The 23,124-nt window shown below is 39.4% G+C and overlaps 1 protein-coding gene across 5 annotated transcripts in view; it reads left to right on the top strand.

Annotated features, from left to right (window-relative positions):
• The window catches only part of fndc1 (fibronectin type III domain containing 1), a 36,705-nt gene that overhangs the window by 9,897 nt on the left and 3,684 nt on the right, over positions 1 to 23,124 (top strand). For 2 of the 5 annotated variants that reach the window (XM_067482531.1, XM_067482529.1), the window contains 14 exons: positions 3,542 to 3,787; positions 4,155 to 4,253; positions 4,445 to 4,562; positions 4,693 to 4,883; positions 5,411 to 5,518; positions 6,072 to 6,260; positions 6,339 to 8,831; positions 8,990 to 9,105; positions 9,744 to 9,855; positions 10,069 to 10,401; positions 13,220 to 13,294; positions 14,288 to 14,458; positions 18,741 to 18,977; positions 20,834 to 20,942. In XM_067482531.1, the coding sequence (XP_067338632.1) occupies positions 3,542 to 3,787; positions 4,155 to 4,253; positions 4,445 to 4,562; positions 4,693 to 4,883; positions 5,411 to 5,518; positions 6,072 to 6,260; positions 6,339 to 8,831; positions 8,990 to 9,105; positions 9,744 to 9,855; positions 10,069 to 10,401; positions 13,220 to 13,294; positions 14,288 to 14,458; positions 18,741 to 18,977; positions 20,834 to 20,942 (4,597 nt within the window). The remainder of the gene's footprint in view (positions 1 to 3,541; positions 3,788 to 4,154; positions 4,254 to 4,444; positions 4,563 to 4,692; positions 4,884 to 5,410; positions 5,519 to 6,071; positions 6,261 to 6,338; positions 8,832 to 8,989; positions 9,106 to 9,743; positions 9,856 to 10,068; positions 10,402 to 13,219; positions 13,295 to 14,287; positions 14,459 to 18,740; positions 18,978 to 20,833; positions 20,943 to 23,124) is intronic. The other 3 variants (XM_067482530.1, XM_067482533.1, XM_067482532.1) reach the window with 3 other exon arrangements.

The following is a 23,124-nucleotide window of genomic DNA, read 5'->3' as shown; positions in this document are numbered from 1 at the left end:
AGTCTACATAATTCAATTGTTAAAAGACAGAAAATCTCAAAAACAGTATAGATGAAACTGATCATTAATTATTTGTTTTCTTAAGCAACATAATTTGCTGTTTTCACATTATTAAATGTGATGGATCTTTCAGTTTTGTTCTTGTATTTTGACCTATCAGATGGTTACAGTGACACATACTGCTGCCTCACAACAAAATGTTCCTGGGTTTGAACCAGTCTGGTTTGCATGTTCTCCATGTTCTGCCATGGCTTTTCTCCAAATGCTCTGGTTTTCTCCCAGTATCTAAAAAACATGACATTTTGATCATTTGCTGAATTTAAATTGTCTGTCGGTATGAATGCTTGTGTGTATTTTCTAATATTGATTTATTGAACCTTTATTTAAGCTCTTAACATTCAGTTATTTGTTTTTGCACTAGAGATCAAATGCACTGTAAAAGAACAAAGGAAATGCCAAACTTATGCCAGACCTTTAGTACACTGAATTTTCATGTTGCTTTCCATGCAGATAAATATAAGCATATGTGGGCACTCAACTCTGAGGTGTCTTTCAAAGGACTAACACAGATTTCCTGTGAATAGTGCATTATGGTCTGTCCACACCACTTGACTTGGCATGACTTGTGCCACGATGGAGAATGTGGAGAAAATCCATAATTCAAATTCCACACTGAAAGGATCAGGACCAGAAATTGAAATCAGAACCTGCTTGCTGTGAAGTGACAGTGCTAACCACTGAACCACCATGCTGATCTGGACTTTTTGTTTTATTTGTTTGAGGTGGAGCTGCTCTGGAGACAGAGCTAATAATATTTGTTGAGCTAAGCCTCAGTAAATGGAGCCAAAAAGCCACAATGTTTAGGGCTAAAGAAGGTCACTGAAGCCGAATGAAAAAGAAGGGGCAAAGGAACAAATTTTATAGTTAGCTTATAGCCATAGAAATTCATTGACTTGTCAGATTATCTATCTAAATTACATTAAGTTCACAATAAGTTTTTCATTATCTTTTTATTATTAATGTCAAACACTTACTGTTATAAAAGCCTTTTTGCGAAACTATAAAAAAGTTATTAAACAAGTTTAAGTTAATGCTCATTTGCCCATTAAAGGTTTTGATTTATTTCATTATACTGCACTAGCTGGCAAGCTAATGAAATATTAAAGGTTAATACATTTCCAAAAGTGTGCATATTATATCCATTTATTAGTTAGCTAAAATTGTCATTATTTTGGTTCCTATGAAATCTCAGCATCTGTGAATTGTTTGTTTAGCTGTTAAATAAAACTGTGGCTAAACTGAGCAATGTACTTCACTGTGTCACCCAACCGTACCAAATTATGTTTACAGATTTCTGATTTGCTATTGAAGGTAGTGAAAGACACTGCATCAAAACTTGGCCTCAGGTTTGAGAAAGAAGAGAAGGAGGAAACATCAAATTCTTCAGCATGATCAGGCTGTAGACACTAGTCTTTACTGTAGCAGCAATATCTCTGTCTATCTGGAGGCCGGGCTCAAAGCACATCTGACCATTGCGTTTCCAGGAAAAGACAGAAAGGATTTGGCAGTGAGAGTATTGTGGAGTCCATGGTTTAGTGGTCCGCGGCATAATGATCTAGGCCAAACTATGCACTGTGACAGTTTTCCAGAGAGAGAAAAAGAGGAAGAAGAAAATAAAGATAATTAAAACCAAACGGGGATAATTCTGTTTTATGTTCTTGCAAGTATGAGGAGACACAGGTATGGATCTGAGAGTGAGATGGAATTGGCAAAACTGCCTTATTGCCATATTCAGTGTTATGGGTAACCTTGTAGTTAACAGTATTTGTCCAGCAATCAAGAAAGAGGTTCACAAAAACTATAACAAATTAGGCATTTTGGTCATCAACTTGGTCACAGAGCTCAAGCTAGAACAGCCATAGTTTTTTCCCACAGACCAATATTTTGTTCATTGCTAACTCCCACATTGCCCACAGGTGTGCATTCGATCATGAGTAGTTGTCTGTCTTTAATATCTCTATATATCAACCCTACGATAGACTGTTGACCTGTCCGTGTTGTACTTTACCCAGCATTTTGCGGAGTGACATCTGGAGTCGTCTATAGCACACAGACATCCCTTAACAGGAAAAGTAGGTTAGATGATAGATGGATGGATGTAAATGAAGCAAGTAATTATTGTTTTGTAGTGCATTTAAAAAGCCTAAAAAATAAAACACATAAGTAAGGACAACATGCTCAATTTATATGTGATTGGAAACAAATAAATAAAACTTTTGTATATTCCTGTTTCTGAAGCACAATTCCCCAGCTGGCACCCTTCTAAATGTAATTTTCCCCTTTGATAACTCAACTCTTTTTCAACAAAATCTCCACTCATTACACCTTTAACAGACATCCAGGCAAGTTTGTTGGCATGTTGGCAGAAAGATCACAGTAGGAGTAGACAAGAGAACTAAAATCGTGGCGATCCATATCAGAGCAAAGGATGTGAAATAAGAAAAAGCTGAGAGAAAACGTAGGGTTAGCAGACAGGGATTTAGAAAGTGAGTCTATTACCAAACAAACATGCAATGGAGATCCAAAGGGAAAAAAAATCACTCAGCTGTATTGGCAGGACAGAGGGGTGGATCGAGACAGAGAAACTTAAGACATGAGTGCTCCAAGTGTAACTGAAACAAACAGCCTCTGTCTTCCTGAGAGCTTGTCTAGTGTGCACTTATCCTCCTCTTCACATTTTCTCTGTATCCTCTGTGGTTGCACCACACATGAAGTGTCATGTTGGAGGCCCATCAGCATTAAAACTTCCCCTCTCTCTCCATTTTAAAGCCAAAATGTTTGGGTGGTCAATGGATTTTGTGGTGTCCAATTGATCTAACCTACTGTACCTTTTGGAAAGGCAAACTCACTACTACTCACACTACATTACTGCTTTGACCTTTTACCCCTTTGAATTTAATCAAATCTATCTTGCTACATAATTTGACTGGTCAGTACTCAGCCAGATGTGCACACAGCTGTGTGAACAGGGAACGGGGAAGAGCCTTTCATCTGACAGTGATTATGAGAAATGGATAAGGAAGGACAGAGGAAGAAGAGGAAATAAAGAGAAGGGAAGAGTAGGAGGGACCAAGGAGAGATTTTGTGAGACTGCCAATGCTAGCGCTCAGCAGTGAAGCCAGATTATGTGATTCTCTTGCTGCCTAGAGTTTGTCCAAATGGAGTCACCACTAGAATGGGATTACAGTAGAAATCAGATGACACAAGCTAAAGAACCTGACAGTACTGTTCCATATGTTCCTTTTTGTGACAACTGGGCATGCTTGCTGTCTCTGTTGGATGAAAGTGACATGTAATTACATTTTTATCACATCAGTACTTTTGTCTGGAGCAATTACATTCAGTTTCCATGGCAGTTAAAGTTTTAAATAGGCCCTAAAGTCAAAGCCAGTGCACAGCTTATGAAAGTATGGCATCATAAGAGTAAAATTAACTCTGGTGTGCTTTCATTTTTTTCAACTTCATTTTCATCAACTAACAGGCCCAGTCAGGGCCTCACAAAGTGTAGCCAAAAATCAGCCATCTGTACAGCGGGCCACCAGGGAGGACAGAACAGCTCACTCGTCAGGTGTCCCAAGTGCCAGGATGCAGAGGAGGGCACCTCAATCTTCCTCAGGTCCCAGACAGCCTGAGAGGCCATTGGCAGGAGCTCCCCTGCTGGAAAGGAGACGTCAACACCACACCAAACCTCAGTCTGACCAGAGGAACCGAAACACGCCCAAACTAAGTAAGAGGACGTATACTTTTAATTCGTAGATTAAAGCTTCAGGTTTTATAAACATGATGGTGAGGAATGATATTCACACAATAAAGTTCAAGAGCATGCCTAGGTGCTTAATTAAGTAACTAGATAGCACATGATAACCACAGTAACTTTATGGGCAGTATTACTGTGGCAAACTGTACTTAATGAAACCTAAATAAGTCCAGCAAGGAAAAGGTTGGTAGTATGTAGTCCACAGTTTGATCCTAATTTCTTGTTTGTTTATTCAGATTTGATTCAAAATTAGCTTAATGTATACATTTTGTTTGTACTATCTTTAGTGTCCATAGTGTAAACCCTGGCCGTGCCTGGTATCCCTTTCTATTCATAGCATCTGAGTCCGTTCATGTGGTGTCACTGCAGGCACAGAAAGCCGTGGGCCAGAGCGCACCTGCCAACAGACAAGTCCCAATCAAAACAACCACACCAGGTACCTGCAGGTTCATAGATAATTGCTACATTCATCTAACTGCTTTGAACCTATTAAAATGATAAATATTCATGTCAGCCAAAATGAGAAACTAGAGCCTGATCTATAACTACGTTTTGTATTGTAGGTGATTTAATAATTGGCTCAGTTAGACATTTTTGTCTCTATGTCTTTGTTTATGTATTGTCCAGAGCCACCAGAGTATGAGGCCCGGGACATTAGTGTCAGGGTTTTATCTCCTAAGTCAGTCCTCATCACCTGGGTTGACCCTGCTGTCGAGATGGGGAAAGTGGTCCCCGGGGCATCCAGGTGGGATCTGTTAAAGATGTTTGTGTGTGCGTCTATTAACGAGACAGAAAAACTTTTAAGAGCTAAATAAAATGCATTAGAGATAACTTTAACCCTACTAAGAATAAAGTATCCCAATTTTATCTTAAAGCAGATCCTACACAGTTAGGTACAGGGAGAAGGGTGAGTCAGCACGCTGGGAGTACAAGGACAGCACCCAGAGGAGGATGATGATAGACAGCCTGTCTGCTGATGGCATGTACGAGTTTTCTGTCAGAATCTCTCAGGGAGAAAATTATGGGAAGTGGAGCGTTTCCGTCTTTCAGAGGACTCCTGAGTCAGGTGTGTATTGATGTCAACATTCGCTGAGAACTGCTTGCAGAGAATAGTTTTGTAGGTTGCAGTCTTTTTTACAGAAGTAACTACAAAGAGCTAAAATCTGTTGAGGTTTTTTTTTTCAGAGTGTAAGTACACTTTTTTATTCAGAATAAAATCTTGCATAACAATGTATTACTTTTTCTTATATCACACTTAATCACATTCACTACGCATTTGATATTTTAGCTTTGGCTGCAGCTCTATGATTGCACGATTTCTATAACGTGTCATAGCAGCTCCTGAGTTGTGGTATATAACAATGTCAACACTTACAGTTCAGGTCTCGATCTGCACTTCTATACACAATCTCATTGGAAGGTTCCTGAAAATGTATGGAGCAGTATTTTCCTCTGTTTCAGCTTCCTGGCACAAACATTCTTTAAGCAGCAATTTCCTCACCCAGTTCCCTATGTTCTGCTTCTGGATTCTCTCCTGTTACTCCTCCTTTCGCAGCTGCCTTTTGACTCACGTGTGCTCCCCTCACTTGCTAGCTCCATCGGGGCCACCAGAAAACTTTGAGGTCAAGCCACTTGGAGGGAAAGGAACTGCAGTCAAAGCAACCTGGGATTCACCTGAAGAACCCAATGGGAGGATACGAGGTCAGAAATGGAAGGAAAAAAATCGAATCACTATTCTCAAAAAAAAATGTATGATTTTGCTAGAATGGTAGTTGCTTCTTTCTTACTGTTATAAAGTGTCCATGAACATTGGTTGTTGTTGACATTCTCAGTTCTTTTTTTTTTTTTTTTTTTTTTTTTTGACTTCTGCAAGTCTTTGGATTGACATTACAATAAGCTTCTGGCATGTAGAAAAGTCGATGTTGTTTTAGCTTTTGCTATATGCCATTTGCGGTTTAGGAACCTTTTAAATACTCAGCATGTTGTTAACTCCATATCAAGATCCAAGTCACTGGGCAATGTATAGAGTGCTGAAGCCACAGGGCTCAAAAAACAGATACGCCCAACCTCCCCTCCTTGGATTCAAACTTAACTAGGCATTGTTTAATTTTTTAAAGGATATGGCTTTGTTGCAATAGTTACTAGTTGAAATGAGAAAAACATCTTGTTGAGTTGTTAAGGGCCATTGAGAATTTCTCAACGTGCTCTCTCCACATCACTTTACAACAATTGTTCATGCTCTTCTTCCAAACAGAGTACATCCTGTCTTATGCTCCTGCTATGAAACCATTTGGAATGAAAAGTTTGACATATCGTGGCAGCACCACCACAGCCACTATAGATGGCCTCACACCAGGAGACCGTTACATCTTCAAGATTAGAGCCACTAACAGGAGGGGACAAGGACCACAGAGCAAAGCCTACACTGTTGCCATGCCAGGATGTAAGCTTTTCTAATCAAATTCTAAGCATGTTTACTTACATATTTCATACATTTACGAAATGTTTTGACTATTTCCAGCCAGCAGCGCTACCTCATCGTTCTCAAGAGCCAAGGACACCCGGAGGACTAGTCACACATCTTCCAAACAGGATACCAATCATGATGAATTCAACCAGAAATCCACAGAGGCACCAACCAAACCTCCTCAGTCCCGTCCTGCCGCACGTGTACGCCCACTTTCTCAGACACGCTCGTATCACAGCATCTTCTCTTCAGTAAGAGGTTCAGTCAAGAACACAGGAAAAACAGGTTTATCTAGAGGAAGAGCACAAGATACAGAAGATGAGGAAGAAGAGGAAGAAAAAATACCCACAACACCATCTCCGGTGGAGGAGACAACCATGGAGGTTGTTCCAGAGACAAAAGAGCCAGACAACGAAGTTTCGCCTGAAGATGAATCTGAAGATGAAGTCGAATATGAAGAAAAGCCCTTGACAACTGTTACACCCAGCCTCAAAGTTTCGTTTTCTTCCCCAACTAAACCAGCTATTAATTATGCCAACCCACCACGCAGAAGGCCCATTAAAATCAGGGTCCATAAAAAACCAGTATCCAAGGCAGCTACCTCCTTAACTTCTATTCCCTCTACTTCCTCTTCGTCATCATCTTCCTCGCATATTCAAGAATCAGCAGCCAGTAGAATGGACTATGTAGCTTCTACATACCCAGAGAGCAAAAATGCCTATGATACACCTGACTTAACAACTAATAAACCTTCTATTTCAGATGTAAAAGAAACCAATCCACAGCAGACAGAACTTCTACCTACATCTGCAGGTAGAAGTTCTGGTCGCAGCAGTGGGTTAGGTTTTAGTTCAAGATATGCTAATGGTCGAAGACGTCCTGGAATATTATTTAGAGGAAATTTTACTCGATTGCTGAATGGATACAAACCTGCCATTACATCAAAATTAAACTTACGGAATCGGACTCTGGACCTATCAAAATTTAACACTCGTAGTTCAGAAACATCACAGTCCACTCTACCAGACAGGTCTCAAACTGACAGAACGTCACATGTGATCAATTCAACAACTGCTAGGTCAACTTCACACAGTTCTCCAAACAGCCAAGCAACATTAGATACATTTAGTTTTGACAAATCATTGTCCACAGTAGAATCTAAGTCACACAGCTCCACAACTTCTCACAACTCAAACAGAAACCCTTCGACTTCACAGAGTAGATCACAGCAACTGCTCAGCACAGATAAATCTGGCTCATCTCATTCAACTTCACACAGAGCATCTCACAGCTCAGCAACTTCACACAACACACACAATTCACACAGATCACCTGAGCAAAGCACTAATGAAGACATTCAAAACAAAAACACAAATACAGAAGTAACCAAAGCTGAAACACGAACGACAGAGGAGGATAGAGGAGAGGATGAAGGAAGGGATGTGAGCACCAATAAAAACCCTGTGGTTTCTCATACGAAAATAAGCCCCTCATTTGCTGAAAGATTCCCTTGGCTAGCTAGCCGTTACCCAGGCCAGTTCAGTTCAGCAACAAGAATGTCATCGTCCCGACAGGATGGCAGGACACCGTGGACTGGAATTTCTTCCTCTGTAGGAGCCAGCACACCCATTATAACGGGGACATCCACTAGGGTGTCAGGGGCCACAGGTGCTGCTGGAGTATCCTCAATACAGGAAACTAGTGAAGATGCAAAGACTTCCTCCACTACTGATTTACTAAAGAATAGTGTAGGAACTGGCTCAGTTAAGCCATTTTTGACAAATCAAAATATAGCATCTAGTGACAATAGAAACCCACCAACAACCTCCTCCTCTTCTTCTTCAGCTTCCTCGTCAGCATCCACTTCCTCAACTTCCCATGAATCTTCAAGTGGACACAAAGATCCAAGGAAGCCTGTTTATACAGGAACCTCTGATAACAGTAACAGCAATCGAAATAAGGATTATGTTGATGACAGGAGGACAGAAATCAGTGGAAAATATGATCAAGTTACAGACTCCACAGTTGTCCAAAAGAATCCTGCTATTAGTTCAGCTAATGCTCACAAAAATGCAGAGGACAATGAGAGTGTGGACACAAGTGAAACACCATCCCGGACCAGGTCTGCCACATCCTCTGGAGTCACTCCTTCTCACAGACGCCCTAGTTTAGGTGTGAAAGGAAGAGGACGCTCTCTTCTGCTGACTAATAGGCCGTTTGGTGGGTTAAGGATTGCTGTCAGACCAAAGCAAGCACAGAACTCCAGAATGGGTTCTTCAGCATCCAATTCATCCTCATTACTTACTGATTCCTCATCTTCATCGAACTTGTCACTACCGTTGTTAACCTCAGATCACGATGCTGGCACTGGCACCACTGTAAAAAAGATAGGGGGAGGCAGCTCCCCCGCCACATCATCTTCATCATCATCATCACCATCATCATTTTCACCTTCGACAAGAGATGGCCTGGGGGTTAGGTCTCAGTACCCTAAACTCAGAGGCAAAGTAACCAATGGAGGAGCAGTCAAACCTGCGAATGGAAATGGTAAGGTCAATTGGTGATGTGATTGAAAGTTGTTGTCAGCTACTTACTCAGCAGATCCAAAGGATTTGTTTGACAAAAAACGATAAAGTAATAAATAACAATTAAATATAACACTCTGATAATCAACTGTATTTTGCTATAATAATGCAATTGTCAAGGGAAAAATGGACGACCCAACCTGACAGCAACAAATGATAAAGAGTCATCTTCCCGTCATGGAACCAGCAAGGCTGTTGGTCAGAGGTTTATCACTGGACCAGATGGATCCAAATGGGTAAATACATTTGATAAATTGATTAGAATCACAGTTTTTATCTTAAATTGTGAAGGATGTTATTCCTGGTCTTTTGAGATAAACCAAATGCGATACAGTAAAAATATACTTTGAAGTAGATAAAACCCAGGGTAATCATTTTGCTACAGACATTTTATAGTGTAAAACACTATGGTTTTAAGAAATTATATGCATATTTCTGCATACCTGACTTTAATGCAGGGTTTTATGTATACTATATCTCTTTAGTGTTGTCTAGCTATAAAGGTATTGGAGGAGCTTAGCATAGAGACTAAAAACAGAAACGGTTAGCCTGGTTCTGTTGAATCAAAGTCATCTAACTCAGCAAAAAGGCAAACGGGCATATTTCCCAAAATGTCATTTGGGAAATTTTAACAATAATATTCAATAATATCAATAATATTCAATATTATTAATAATACTTATCCAATCATTTAAAAATTTTAAATGATAGAAACAAAATATTCCTATTACTTTTAACTCAATTCATATCTTTTTAAACCCAACTAGTAAAGACAGGTGTGGCCTTTATGATTTACTTAACAATCATAGGCAGTGGTTCTCATTTTCTTTATATAGTTTGCTACTGTAAATAGAAATGTTATTTCTTTGTCTAGGTGGTAGACTTGGAACAAGGGATTCTTATGAATCAGGATGGAAAAGTTCTCCAGGACTCCCAGGGAAAGCCTAAAAGAGTGGTGCTTGGCGAAGATGGACGCACAATATTTGGTAATATGGTTTAGTCAGTCTTAAAAATCTACATGAAAAAGTCTCTTAATCAGTTCTGTACTTTTTCTGTTGTACAAATCTTACAGACTAATTGTCCTGAATTGTGTCCTACATTTAAAGCTTAAAAATCACAATAACAAGAAACATGACTTTGATAGATCAATATTTTATTAAAAAAGCAAACAATCACTCTACCTCTTCACCGTCCCCCAGACCACATGGGGAGTCCCCTGGTCAACCAGGAAGGTATGGCTCTATTTGGCCACAGCAGAGATAGTCGGCCTGTGGTCAACCCCAAAGAAAAGGTGCTCACGGTTGGAGGAAAACCCGTACTTGGCTTGGATCGGCCTCGCCTCAGGACCACCATCCCCACCACGACAAAGGCTCCTACCACCACACCCGAACCTACCACCCCAGAATTGACCACTGAAAAGTACACCACTGCAGTGCCATACCCAAGCTGTCCATCTGGAACCTTTTCCAAAACAGATGAACATGGTTATCCAGTGGTGGATGCAGAGGGAATATTAGACTGTTATCCAGAAGGTAGGTCTTTTGAATTCAAATCACACTGCATAAAGCATCATAACAGATAAAATGAAATAGAGAATTGTGCCACAGGAATAACATTGCATACTGCAATATCTCTTGGTAAATGGCTTTTCCAAAGAGCTGAAGTTAGGTTGAGTGAAGCCTATTTGAGCCAGAACATAAATAAGTATGACTGCACAAAATGTCTTTCTTGTATTGTTTTTCATATGCATCTAGGCCAAGGCCAGGAGTGTTTCCTCTCTGGGCCAACAACCGGGGTACTATAGCTCTATAACTGTGTGTGTGCGCATAACAGTGTGATATGGTGTGCGTTTATATGTGTGTTTGTGGTAGGGCATCTATGTGATTTCACATGAACCACATTTAAATCTCCACAACCGCTGCCTGTGGTGGAATACAGCTGGTTTAAAGACACGACGAACTGTCTGCCAATAGTTTAACAATTTGACTATATTTATATTTGACTATATTTGGTACAGCACACATGGAGAGTAAAAATAATTAAACTAGATCGTCTATGAGATTGGATTTGTGTATTTATAAAACATTCAAATCATTAAAGTAAAATCAAAATAGAACTTATTAATTTTAAAACGGTATTAACCTATGCTGAGAAACTGGATACAAAGGTCACTATTTGGCTGAGAGCAAATGGACAGTCGTTTAGCAATAAATATAGTTAGTATATATTTAGTAATAAATATATTTAGTGTGTGAGATTTATGTGTTACTCTGTACAGCGACATAGAGAAAGAGCTGATGGTCTATTTATATGCTTAAAATTGTTTCTGAGATCATGCTTTGGTGATAAGTATATCACTATATATCATTATATCAAAACTTTCTCATGAAAATGACAAAATTGTCTTGTTATGATAAGTAAACTTCCCCAGTGAAACCAGATACTTTGACATTTTTTCGCGACAGTGGAACCTCTCTGTACCATATGTTACCGGCACCAGACCTAGCAGAAATCTGGACCGGCAGCGAGTGATACACAGGGAAGAGGATACAGGAATGAGGAGACAGGAATCTTGCCAAAGCCAGCACTTGTTTATTACTAAGCAGCACATGAAATGGGGCTGCAGCTATCGTCCCTCTAGTGGATTCACAAAAGTAGTGACGTAAATGTGCAATAGCTGCAAATTGTGTCTCTAGTTGTAAAGCTGTAAATTCACAATTTCCCAAAAAATATATACAAATAAAGGGGTGTCTTGTTTATCTTTAAACTAAACATGTAGTCATTTCCAACCTACTACACTATCCCTTGCTTTGAGAGATGTCTTCGGATAGCTGGAACTAACCAGACAATAAGGTTTCAAGAGTTTGGACAGTATACAGTCAACTGTGGTTTGAATGGTGTATATTTTGTCTATGTCACAGCATTGTAGTCGTTAGCCTTTCTGCTACAAGCTGATTAGGTGATTGTGTTTCAGCGGGTACTAATATTTGGATACTGGTTCTGAGACCACAGTTGGTTGGGTGGATAAGTAAGAAGCACCCCTGGTGCCGGTAACATATGGTACAAAGAGGTTCCACTGTGGCAAAAAAAAGTCAAAGTATCTGGTTTCACTGGGAAAGTTTTCTTATCATAACAAGACAATTTTGTCATTATCATGAGAAAGTTCAAGCAGCTGCACTCACACTCACCAACCATTACACAAATCATTAATACATCTCTCACAACAGGCACCTTCCCCACCACATTTAAGCAGGCAGAGATTATGCCACTGCTTAAGAAACCTACTCACGAACCTGCTCTAGTTGTGCAGATTTAAAGACCCTTCTTTCTTTGTCCAATTCTGGCCAAGACCCTTGAACAAGTAGTCTTTAATCAAATCTCTGATTTATTTTCTCTGAACAACCTCCTTGATGTCAACCAGTTTGGCTTAAAGAGTGGTCATTCTACAGGAATGGCACTCCTGACAGTTATGGAATCCCTATGGGCTGTAAAAGCTGCAGCTCAGCCCTAATCCAAGTGATCTATCACAGCCCTCTCCACTGTGAACTATCATATCCTTCCTGTCCACAGTGTTTGACTTGGGCATCACTAGTACAACTCTGGCCGAAATCATTAACTCAGCCTCTCCAAGATGGAAGTTATAGTTCTACCAGCCAGATCTTTGATACCACAGCATCAGTGTCAACTTAGGGTCTTCAGTGATTGTCCAATAAGTCTGCAAGGAATCTAGTGGTCATCATTAATGACCAGCTGAGCTTTGCTGACCGCATCTCCTCTGTCTCTCGGATGCAGATTTGCCCTTTACAACATTATAAAGTTTAGACCGTACCTTTCTAAATATGCAACCCACCTCATGGGTATAAGCACTGGTATATCTCATCTCAACTACAGCAATGACCTGCTGATGGGTCTACCTGCATGCACAATCAAAATCCCGATTGGTAAACTAAACACCTTCCTACCTAAACACCCTCATCCAGGTGTACAATCCTTCCTGGCCACTGCACCCTGTCATGTGGTGGTGCTTTACTACACAGCAAAAGATTCCAACCAAATCTATTCAGCTCAGTTGTCCAGCAATGGTGGAACAAGTTACAACTGTGCAGGAAACCCAACAACACAAACCTTGCATTAGTTTGTCCACCTACCATTTCACCTTTTATACCAGTTTTAAGGACTTTGCTACACAACAGTTTATACTGACAGCTCTGGGGGTTTGGGCCTTAAACATTAAAAATTGGACTTCTATGACTTGTATCTAAAATATTTCTTAAAACAATTCTATGTGTATGCCAGTTTAGAAATGTGTATGTGAGATTGATGCTACATCTTGTTCTACTTCTCTGACAGAGGAATCCTCAGGAATGGAAATGGACCACATGGTTACAGTGACCATGGTGCCTGATGCTTTAGCTCTTGAGCAAGGTATTGGCTGAGTTTGGCTTTGGACCGACCTACCGCCATTGGGCTGGAATGGACTTAATTGCACTGTATGCTCATTGTTTGTTGATAGTTCACTTCATGTTTATCTGTAAGTGGATGTGTTTGCTAGCTTTTCCTGTCTCTTCTTCTTTGCCGTGCCTGTGGTCTTCACTTTTCCTCTTTTTCTTGTTTGGTTGGCTTGGTTTTGGTTCATTGCAGGGATTTTGGATATTTTCTAGTCTGGGCTGCTTTTAAACACTGTTATGCCAGAAAACAGGACCCATAGTGCATGAGAATAGCATTACTAACCAGAAGAGAATGCCTTGGCTTATGAGTTAATGCAATGTATTTTCTGTTCTTAAGATTGGTTTTTAATATAATAAATGAACCCCCTGTTCAGCCAAACAAGAGCTCAATGGAAAACCTTTGGATGATATTAACATTCACACTTTTTTAAATTTCACAACAGGTGTTTGGATGTCTCTGGGAATTGGTTGCATGTGAGCAGCATTTGAATCTGTCTTTCTATTTGGTAGGAAATTCACATTGAGCATTAAAATATTTCCATAGCATTTTCCTGCCACAGCTCAAAACTTGTTGCATGTGTGTGGACCATGATGTAACACCATGCCCCGCTGGTGCAGCACAAGGCAAAGACAGAGATGAAAGAGGAAGGAACTAATTAAATGTCGCCTCTTTACATTTGTCAGCCTTGCAGAGCTGTGAAATGGCTTCACGATCCCCCTCACATGGAAAATATGGGTAGCAAAACATTACATAAGAATACTGCTTTGGGTGTTTGTTTTTGGTTTTTTTTGTTAAGAAGTGAGCTCACTCATCTGCCCACAATTAATTAAATCTGTTCGACACTCCTATTACACAGATCATAGTGACGATTACTAAAGATTAATGAAACACAGCAACACGTTATTGAGTCAGGATGTAAATAACAATCTGTTTTAATAAAAAGCTCACTGACATATGTTTTGTTGCTAGATAAGTTGTTTCTCCAGACCACCCTGCTTCCACCCACTACCACCACTATCACCACCACCACCCCAACCCCCACTACCACCACAGAAATACCAGCTCGGGAGCAACACATCAGACCCTTCAACCAAGGCCCTTCATCCGAGTTTGACCTCAGTGGGAAGAAGCGATTTACAGGTACTGAAAGGGTGTTTGTCAGTGAGTCTTTTGGCTTGTCTGCGTCTTCTCTTTGAATATTCTGTGTGGTCTACAGCTAAATGTATTTTCTTTCACGTGTTAGCCTTGAAATTCCTGTGCACATTTAGCCTCGGATTTCAGCATTATTATCACATTGCCTATAGGTATGACTGATGTCTTTTTAAAAGCAACTTACTGCACATATGGTACAGATTTACAGTAAGTTATACCTTCACCTGATCATCCTTCTTGGTTCTCCCACAGAGGGAGAGATTTCACTCTTGTTTTCCACCTGATATGTGCTGCTGCTATAACTGTACCCAATGATGTAGCTTCTACTAAGAAACAGGAGAGTCATTGAAGACACCAAAGAGACCTTATCTTTACCTGAGAACATGCTCAATAGCATATATGTTTAGTTAAGAAAATCAGAGAGCATAGTTAAGTATTTGGCTTCTGAATATCAGATGCTTTTTGTGTTCTTCTACATAAGTTTACAAGAACAAGTGTGGCGAATGCCTCACTGTGCTGTAATGATGATAAATTGTTTCATAAACGAATAACACAAATTGACCTCTTTCTTGACTTTCATAGCAATACCTTAAAAATATATGACCCTAGAAGTCTTTACAGTCACAGTTAGCCAAGAATAAAAACAAAACAACAAAAGCCTCGTACAAATGTCAGCTGTAGCTGCTGATTTTAGACTATTCTGCTTACAGTACATCTGTGAGGGTAGTGTATATAAATATGCATATGCCATTAGGAAAGTAGTTGTAGGTACCACTCAGGACCGTACTGATTCGTTGGCATTGGGTCTGTTTATCCATAATTGGATCAAAATAACAAATTTTACAGAATTCACATTGTTCAAGGTCTCTAGACTTGATCCCAGTAAACTTTGGCCCCCTGCTTTCTTTTTACTGTTCCTGCGTGCTTACTTTGGCCTCCCATACCCCATCACATCATCTGGTTGCTCAAGCAGACTGAAATATTCCCTTGACAGAAATAAAACAGCATCTACGCCTTCTTAATACCCTCAAACAGTCAGAGGGCCTTTTAATACTACTTTGTTAAATAGTTATAGTTAATATGTTAATAGTTATTTGTCACATTTTTATTTCTCGTTCAGCCTGTTAAATACTAACTGTGAATATGCTGCAACACTAAAAAATAATAATTAAATAATATCTCAAGTGAAGCACTATTAGGTAAAGGTGGTTTTTACATAGATCATTGTTATTTTGTGAAGAAGGGGTAGTTCATTAAAGCTACATCCATCCATTGTCTTTCATCACTTATCCTATGTGGGTTGCGGAGGGGCTGAAACCTATCCCAGCTGTCATCGGGCACCCTGGACAGATCGCCAGTCTACGGCAGGGCCACAGAGAGAAATACACAGACAGACAACCATTCACATCTATGGGCAATTTTAGAGTCACCAATGAACCTAACATGCATGTATGTGTTTGGACTGTGGAAGGAAGCCAGAGTACCCAGAGGAAACCCATGCAAGCACGGGGAGAACATACAAACTGCACACAGAAAGGTCACTGCTGGCCGGTGGTAAAACCCAAAATCTCATAGCGGTGAGGCAGCAGCGCTAACCAATCCACCACTGTGCTACATTTAATCAATAATATTGTAAAAAGTTATACAGTTATGTTCATGAATACTGAAATAACACTTTTGGCATTGGAACAAAGTTATTGGCATTCATCCTCTGTACACCACCACTTACTATTTAAAATAAAATACGCAAGCTGTGAGCAAAGGCAAGATTTGCAGCTTTAAGTCAAGGGGTTTTTATGAAAGTGTGGCATTCATCAATCAGGAATTACAGATGTTCTAATACGCACACCCCTGTCTTTGATGGCTCATAAATAATGGAATAAACTAAAATAATTACAAACATATGGATTGACTTTAATACTTGGATGAATGGCTTTTGCAGTCTGCAGTGACTGCCTAAGTCTGGAACCCATGTACATGACCATGTCCTCTGTCAAGATGCTTTGCCAGGCCTTTAATACAGCTGCCTTCAGGTCCTGTTTGTTTGTGGTGTCTTTCTGCCCTCAGACACACATATCCTGTCCGGATAATTCTGCTATCTCTCTAGTGGATTTATTTTATTTTAATTTATATTATATATGACATTAACCATTCATTAGAGTCATTTTGGAATTACAGCCATTGTAATAGAAACACACACACATTTTTTTAGTGGCTCACAAGTAATGGAACTCATAAGCAGTAACATGGCTAGGAATTGCCTGTTTAATTGTTACTTCATGAGGGCAAGTGAAGTAGGGCATTATTGGCTGGGGAAAAAAATAAATAAATTATATATATATATATGTGTGTGTGTACATATATATATGTGTGTGTGTGTGTATATATATATATATATATATATAGTTTCTATTTAAATGGCTGTAATTCCAAAATGACTCTAATGAATGGTTAATGTCACAACTTTTTCAAAGCCCTTGAATTAAAGCCCAACGTCTTAAGTTGACTTGACTCGCATTTTGAGTTTTTCATCTCAAATTTAATGGGGTCGTGTACAGAGCCCAAATGCAAAAAAAGTTACTTTTATTCCAGTATCTATGGATCTAGCTGTGTAGTGCAGCTTTAAGAAAGTTGTGGCCAAAGATCTAACGCTCAAACCAAGCCTTCAGTACTTTTTTCAGTTTAAAAATCCTTTCCAGAATCACAGAGGACAGTTGTTGTCACATGCATTTTCACATGTCTCCCCACAGTGGGAAAATTGACTTTAGTGACAAGGGAGCTAATTCAGAGCCACGTGGTTATCATAAAATAACTGTGTAACAGCATCACTATCACTTACTGACTGACTGATTAAATGCAGCTTCTTCATCTACACATTTTGAAAGGGAAGACTCACGATTGTGTTCTCATCAGTCCATCTGCTCCAAAAACAATGGTGGACAGCTTACTCTGGACAATCTTGGTAAACAATTGATATTTCTTATGGTCTCACACCTCTAGGGTCATCCAATAATCTCTCAAATTTTAAGATCAAAAAGAGAGCCGAGAAGGAGTGGAAATCTTAAAAGTTAAAGGGTGCTGATCTCAGCACAGAGACAGTAGAGTCTGTTGGCTCCATGTGGAGACATCCTCTTTCCTATTTAATAGTTTAATATATCTTAGATCCAATCCTGCCAGTCCACTGACATGCTTTGCGTGAACTGTCTGACATTAACATTCCCTTTGTCTCTTCTGTCTAGGTTTGGTTTGGTTTAAATCAATCTAGCCCAAGGCAGACATGGGACAAAAAGTATTAACCAATAATTCTTAGCAGTTGTGTGAATCTGCTTTACAGTAGGTTCCAGATGGATGGAGTTTGCCATGTTAGACAAGAAAATAAATACCAGAATGTTTGGACTGTTAGAATGCTAATTTATGCCCTACTAGACAGATAATAGGGCCACATGTAAACTGTCCTGATACTGTTTCCCAGTGACATTGGATCCACCTCAGGCTTCCAGACAACAATTTTGATCCTTGTTTTCTATAACTATCAGAATAAGTCAGTGACTCTCTGTAGGGAGGTGCTTTCAGTTTTTAAATAAGTACACATGAACAAGGCAAAACATCTGGATCTGCTGCATGCACGGCCCTAGACATGTGGATGCTGTACAAAAACACAGCTTTACAAGCATGTTATGTACAGACATATAAATCAGCTCACCATGATGACACATCATGTGTTTCAGTGTACGAATGTATAAAACATAAGCCATATAACTGCATTTGAGAATACAGTAGGAGCTTGTAACAATCCAAATTCGCACAGCCTCACAGAGTGTATTGACCTTTAGATAGAGATTCTTAGCCTGTGCAGTGGGCCAATCATCTGGGGAGGTGGGAGCAACTCCAGGCTCTAGTGGTTCCCTCCAAATCCCACTCAGAATAGGAATTGTGGGATATCTGAAGTATTCACAGCTGTAGGTCCAGCTGGCATTTCCAGAGTCAATGGAAACAACTGGGGGAAAAAAAACAGAACAGGAAAGGAGGCAAAGGAAAGACCACATGTATGGGAACAGTTATATGTGAAACCAAGCTAGTTTCTAGCTTTAAAAAATGAAAATTATTTCAAAATTAATTCTGCTAGGTTTATCCCATCGAGATCAATGATTTTTATAAACAATACATGGCAAATATCAAAATGTATTTTACATTGCCTATATTACATAATAACGTCCCCATTACATTGTCAAATTAAATTCTAAACTGAATTCTGTCATCCTGTCATCAGCTCCCTATGTAAACTACATCCGGAAGGACCCAGGGGCTCCTTGCTCCTTGACAGAAGCTCTGGAGTACCTACAGGTCGACATCCTGGAGGACCTCATAAAGAATGACAGTCTTGCAGTTAGTCAGAACCAGCCCCCCAAAAACAAGCCGTATAACCTCACTGTTGTTGCCATGGAAGGCTGCCATTCATTTATCATCCTGGACTGGGGCCAGCCACTGAAAGATGACATGGTGTCAGGTAAGAAATGCTTGAATTAATCAACTTATTCTTACTGTGAGCTTTCACAGTTCTGTTAATTTGCCATTACCAAAACTGAAACTATGATGCACAGTTATTCAGTAGACAGTCCTTTCAATAATGTAGGATTTTATGGATTGCTGAGTTTACCAGAGAATCCACTGACTTAGCAGGTGATAAAATAAAACAGACAAAAAGTGAAAAACTAACTAGGAGTATGTGAAAAATCAGTTGACTCACAGAATAGGTCAAGTTTTCATAGGGAAACCTAGAAAGTGACACATAAAAAAATTAAAAAAGATAATGTCCTACAATGGGAGATGTGGTGGAATATCAGACGTTAACAGTCTGGGCAGCCAGAGAAACACTATGCTTTGGTTGGCAAGAAACACAAGCTTCTGGTCATGCTGTGGGCTGGTCTGTCATCTGATGTGAAAAACAGATAAATGGTCTGTACTGCCACTAATGCTTTCTCGCTGAGATGCTTTTCATTTGTTCTTTTTAATGTTTCTTCTTAAATCACACACTATTTCTGTTACTCTATTTCTGCAGTACTGTAATGAAATTCTGTACCCTCTTTGTTTGAACATTTTATACCACAGATTTGGAAACGATAATTACGTCAAACTAGGAACCTTTAGTTTTATTACGTTCTCCTGTGAATTAACACAAACTTTATGCAACTTTATGCAAACTATATGCAGGTAAGGTTCAGTTGCAGAGCTAATACTAAGCTAGTACTGCTTTAGTTGTTTTAAGTTTTTTTTGCACAACCATGTCTTATGAGTTATGGGGTCACGGCTTTCAAAACAAGTGGATGGAAACAGCTGTTAGCATGAAGATGAGGGCCGTTTTTGTGAGCTTTTTTTTTTTTTTTAAACCAAAAAACAACTTCTGGTTCCATTTACTGTTATGCATTGTAGGTCTTTTCCTTACAGGGTTATGGCAAAACCTGCATATTATTCACTAAGTATAATAAATGTTGCACTTCACTCAAAGGACCAACTTTTTAGCAAACAATTGATACATTTCTACTTAAATGTCGAGATGGTGGAGTTCAGATGGAAAAGGCAGGACTATTCTACCAAACCTCAGTCTAAAGTGTAAAATAGAAAAGGAATGAAAAATAAAGTAGCTAATATTTCCTTTGCTCCTGTCAGCAGCCAGCTGTGTGGGTCTCGCTCCAGTGAAAATAGCAACTTAAATGTAAATGTCCAATAGAAACAGTCTGTAGTTTAATGTTCAGTAGAGCTGGTGTCTAAGCCCTGAAAAAATAAAGGGCTGTGTGACCTCAGGTTACTTACCGGATTCCGAAGAGTAATCTGCGTGACAAAAAAAAAAAGAAAACACAGGCCAGAGGACAGTCAGCTTGAACTGAGGAAAAGGCCACAACTGCACTTTTGTCTCAGAGTTAAAGAATCTCTGTGAAGACTGACTCCCACTAAATAAATAAAACCATAAAGTAAATATTAATACTTACTATATACTTTTTCACGTTGTAGATGTTGTCATTATAAGGATGCTACATTTAAAGGAAAGGGTTCACATATGATTAAAATGGACACTGCAGGACATTACTATGCCTAATAACAAAAATACAACAATGTATATCTGTGTTACTATGTGATCTTTAGAGGTGCTGGTGGGCAGTTTTTTATTACCGTTGAATAGAATAAGGTTAGTTGTTTCTCGTGTTTCCAGTTTTTGTGCTATGCTTTTTGAAGTTTTACCTTAGGGTATTGCTGTCTGATTTAAGAAATCTCTTAATCGCTAACTTCGTTTCTGCAGTAAATCACATTTTAGTTTGTACCAACAACTAATGAGCTTCTGCCTTCATTTTGTTTTGTTTTCTGCAGGCTACATGGTCCACAGTGCTTCATATGATGATGTTATTAACAATAGATGGTCTTCTAGATCCTCCAGCGGGACGCACTTGCCAGTGGAGAATCTCAAACCCAACTCTAGGTAATACGTACATCCACCTGGCATGTGGTTTTACAAACACCATACACTAGCTAACTAGGGAGAGGTCAGTGTGTGGTCATGCACAATGTGTTTGGGTTAAGTATTTTTTCACTGTATCATGTCATACATGCAAGTATCTTATTTTACAAAGATGTTCTTTTACCCTGGTCTGAGGGTAATGTTTCTGATCAGGTTGCTTCTTTGGCAGAAGGTACTAGGCTGTTGCATTGGAATCTTTATTTCTTCTGGGGGTTGGGGGGTTGACTAACCAGTCATCCCAAATACACAGAATATCCATCATGTCTGCATTATTGTTCATGTTTGCATGTGTTAGCACATATTTATTTTGGAATATGTTGCCTAGTGTGATATCAGACTAGTGTGAGATAAGTTCTAGTTTAATACTGATATTGTAGATATCAGAAAACTTGGAGAATGGAAATAGTGTGTTTTGCAGCCAAAACTGTTGTTGTGAAGAGACTAAGAGACTGTGCAGAGATCAAATCAGTCTCACATGTAAACAGCAACACATTTTCTGAAATTTCAACATACACTGGCAAGAAAAAGTGTGGAAACACCAAGACATTGGTGGACAGATTACCTTTTACAAACTTTATCAGTGTTAAACATAAAGGCTTTGAGACTGTTTTACCAGAAATTATACCAAGTGCAGATGCTCTTAAATGATCCACGTCCTTCCAGATGTTAAACATCTTAAAATAAGTTCATGTCCAGTAAAGCAATAATTGAATTTTATATCTGGCTTGTTTTCCATAGGGAGAGATCATTTTCAGAGTAAATTAGATCTAAAAATGGCCAAAAAATACAATTTTCCTTAGAATCTCATCTGTCTATACCTGTCTTGAGAAATGAAGATTGTTCTCTATGAGATATAGCCAAGGAATTGAATATTTCTTTACAAGGTGTAAGCTGTAATCTCCAGAGACTGCATCTGAATCCAATCAAGACAGAAGACGCAGTGGAACACCCAAGTGCACATCTCCCCAAGAAGACAAGTACTTACGAGTGTCTTTCTTGAAAAACAGACACATTATTGCTCCTGAATTGGCTGCATTGTTGAATAAACCAAGAGTGTGCACAAACACTGTGCATACTGTAGGAGACTCAGGTCAGGTGGCCTCATCGGTAGAGTTGCCCAGAAAGAAAATCCTACTAATGTTGGCAAATCTAAGGAAAAGGTTGCGGTGGACCAAAAACACTGCACAAAGAGTGGACTTTAAATGAGTGGAAGAAGTTCTTGATGAGATAAGTTTGAGGTTTTTAGATTCAACCGAAGAAGTGTGTCAGGTGCCAAGCTCATGACAAGATGATAGATGACTGCCTAACACCCTCAGTGAAGCATGGATTTGTAAACATGATGTTTTGAGCATGAATTGAAAGAGTGGGTGATCTGCAGCATGTGCAAGGCATCCTCAGTCAGCATGGATACCACTCCATTCTGAAGAGACATGCTGTTCCCCCTGGGCAATAACTGATAGGGCAAAACTTCATTTTGCAGCAAGCCAGCGAGCCCAAGCATTATTTGTAAGAATCATCTGGACAAGAAAGTAGCTGCTGGCTTATTGAAGGCTTGGCGAGCTCAATCACCAGATCTGAACCACGCCGAGCTGGTGTGGGATAGGCTGGACCAAAGAGCTGGAGAACACTGGCCAACCAGCGAAGCATTCCTTTGGAATGTTCTGCAGGAGGCCTGAGGGGAAATCACATCAACAAAAAATTAATAAAAAAAAAATATAAGTTTGTAGGTGTTTCCAAACTTCTTCTTGCCGGTGAAGAGTGAGTCAGCACGGTCTTGTTCAGTAACTGGAGCAGGTTTTTACTAATTATTATATAATGATATATTTTAGCTAATTATTTAACAATTATCTAATGGTTTACAGTGATGTGTGAGTTCAGCAGTATAGTATTCACCTATATGTATTGCTATATAAGTGTCTCATCTCAGGCTTTTGCTGCTGAACACAAACAGTTGAGCTTGGTCCAAGAGCTACATTTTCCATGAGGCTGCAAAGAGGGTTTCCCTTCCTGTGGATTCACAAGTTTGTATTCACAATAGTCAATCTCAGTTGATATCTGGATGGTTAACAGCACACTGTAGATGTTTCCCATGCTTCATGCTCCCTCTTGTTGCCAGAAATACTGAGCTACTAAAATTTAAGAA

The sequence above is a fragment of the Channa argus genome, chromosome 17, assembly GCF_033026475.1.
Source record: "Channa argus isolate prfri chromosome 17, Channa argus male v1.0, whole genome shotgun sequence".
NCBI lineage: Eukaryota > Metazoa > Chordata > Actinopteri > Anabantiformes > Channidae > Channa > Channa argus.
The sequence above is the reverse complement of the archived record's forward strand: the minus strand, read 5'-3'. Positions and strand labels throughout refer to the sequence as shown.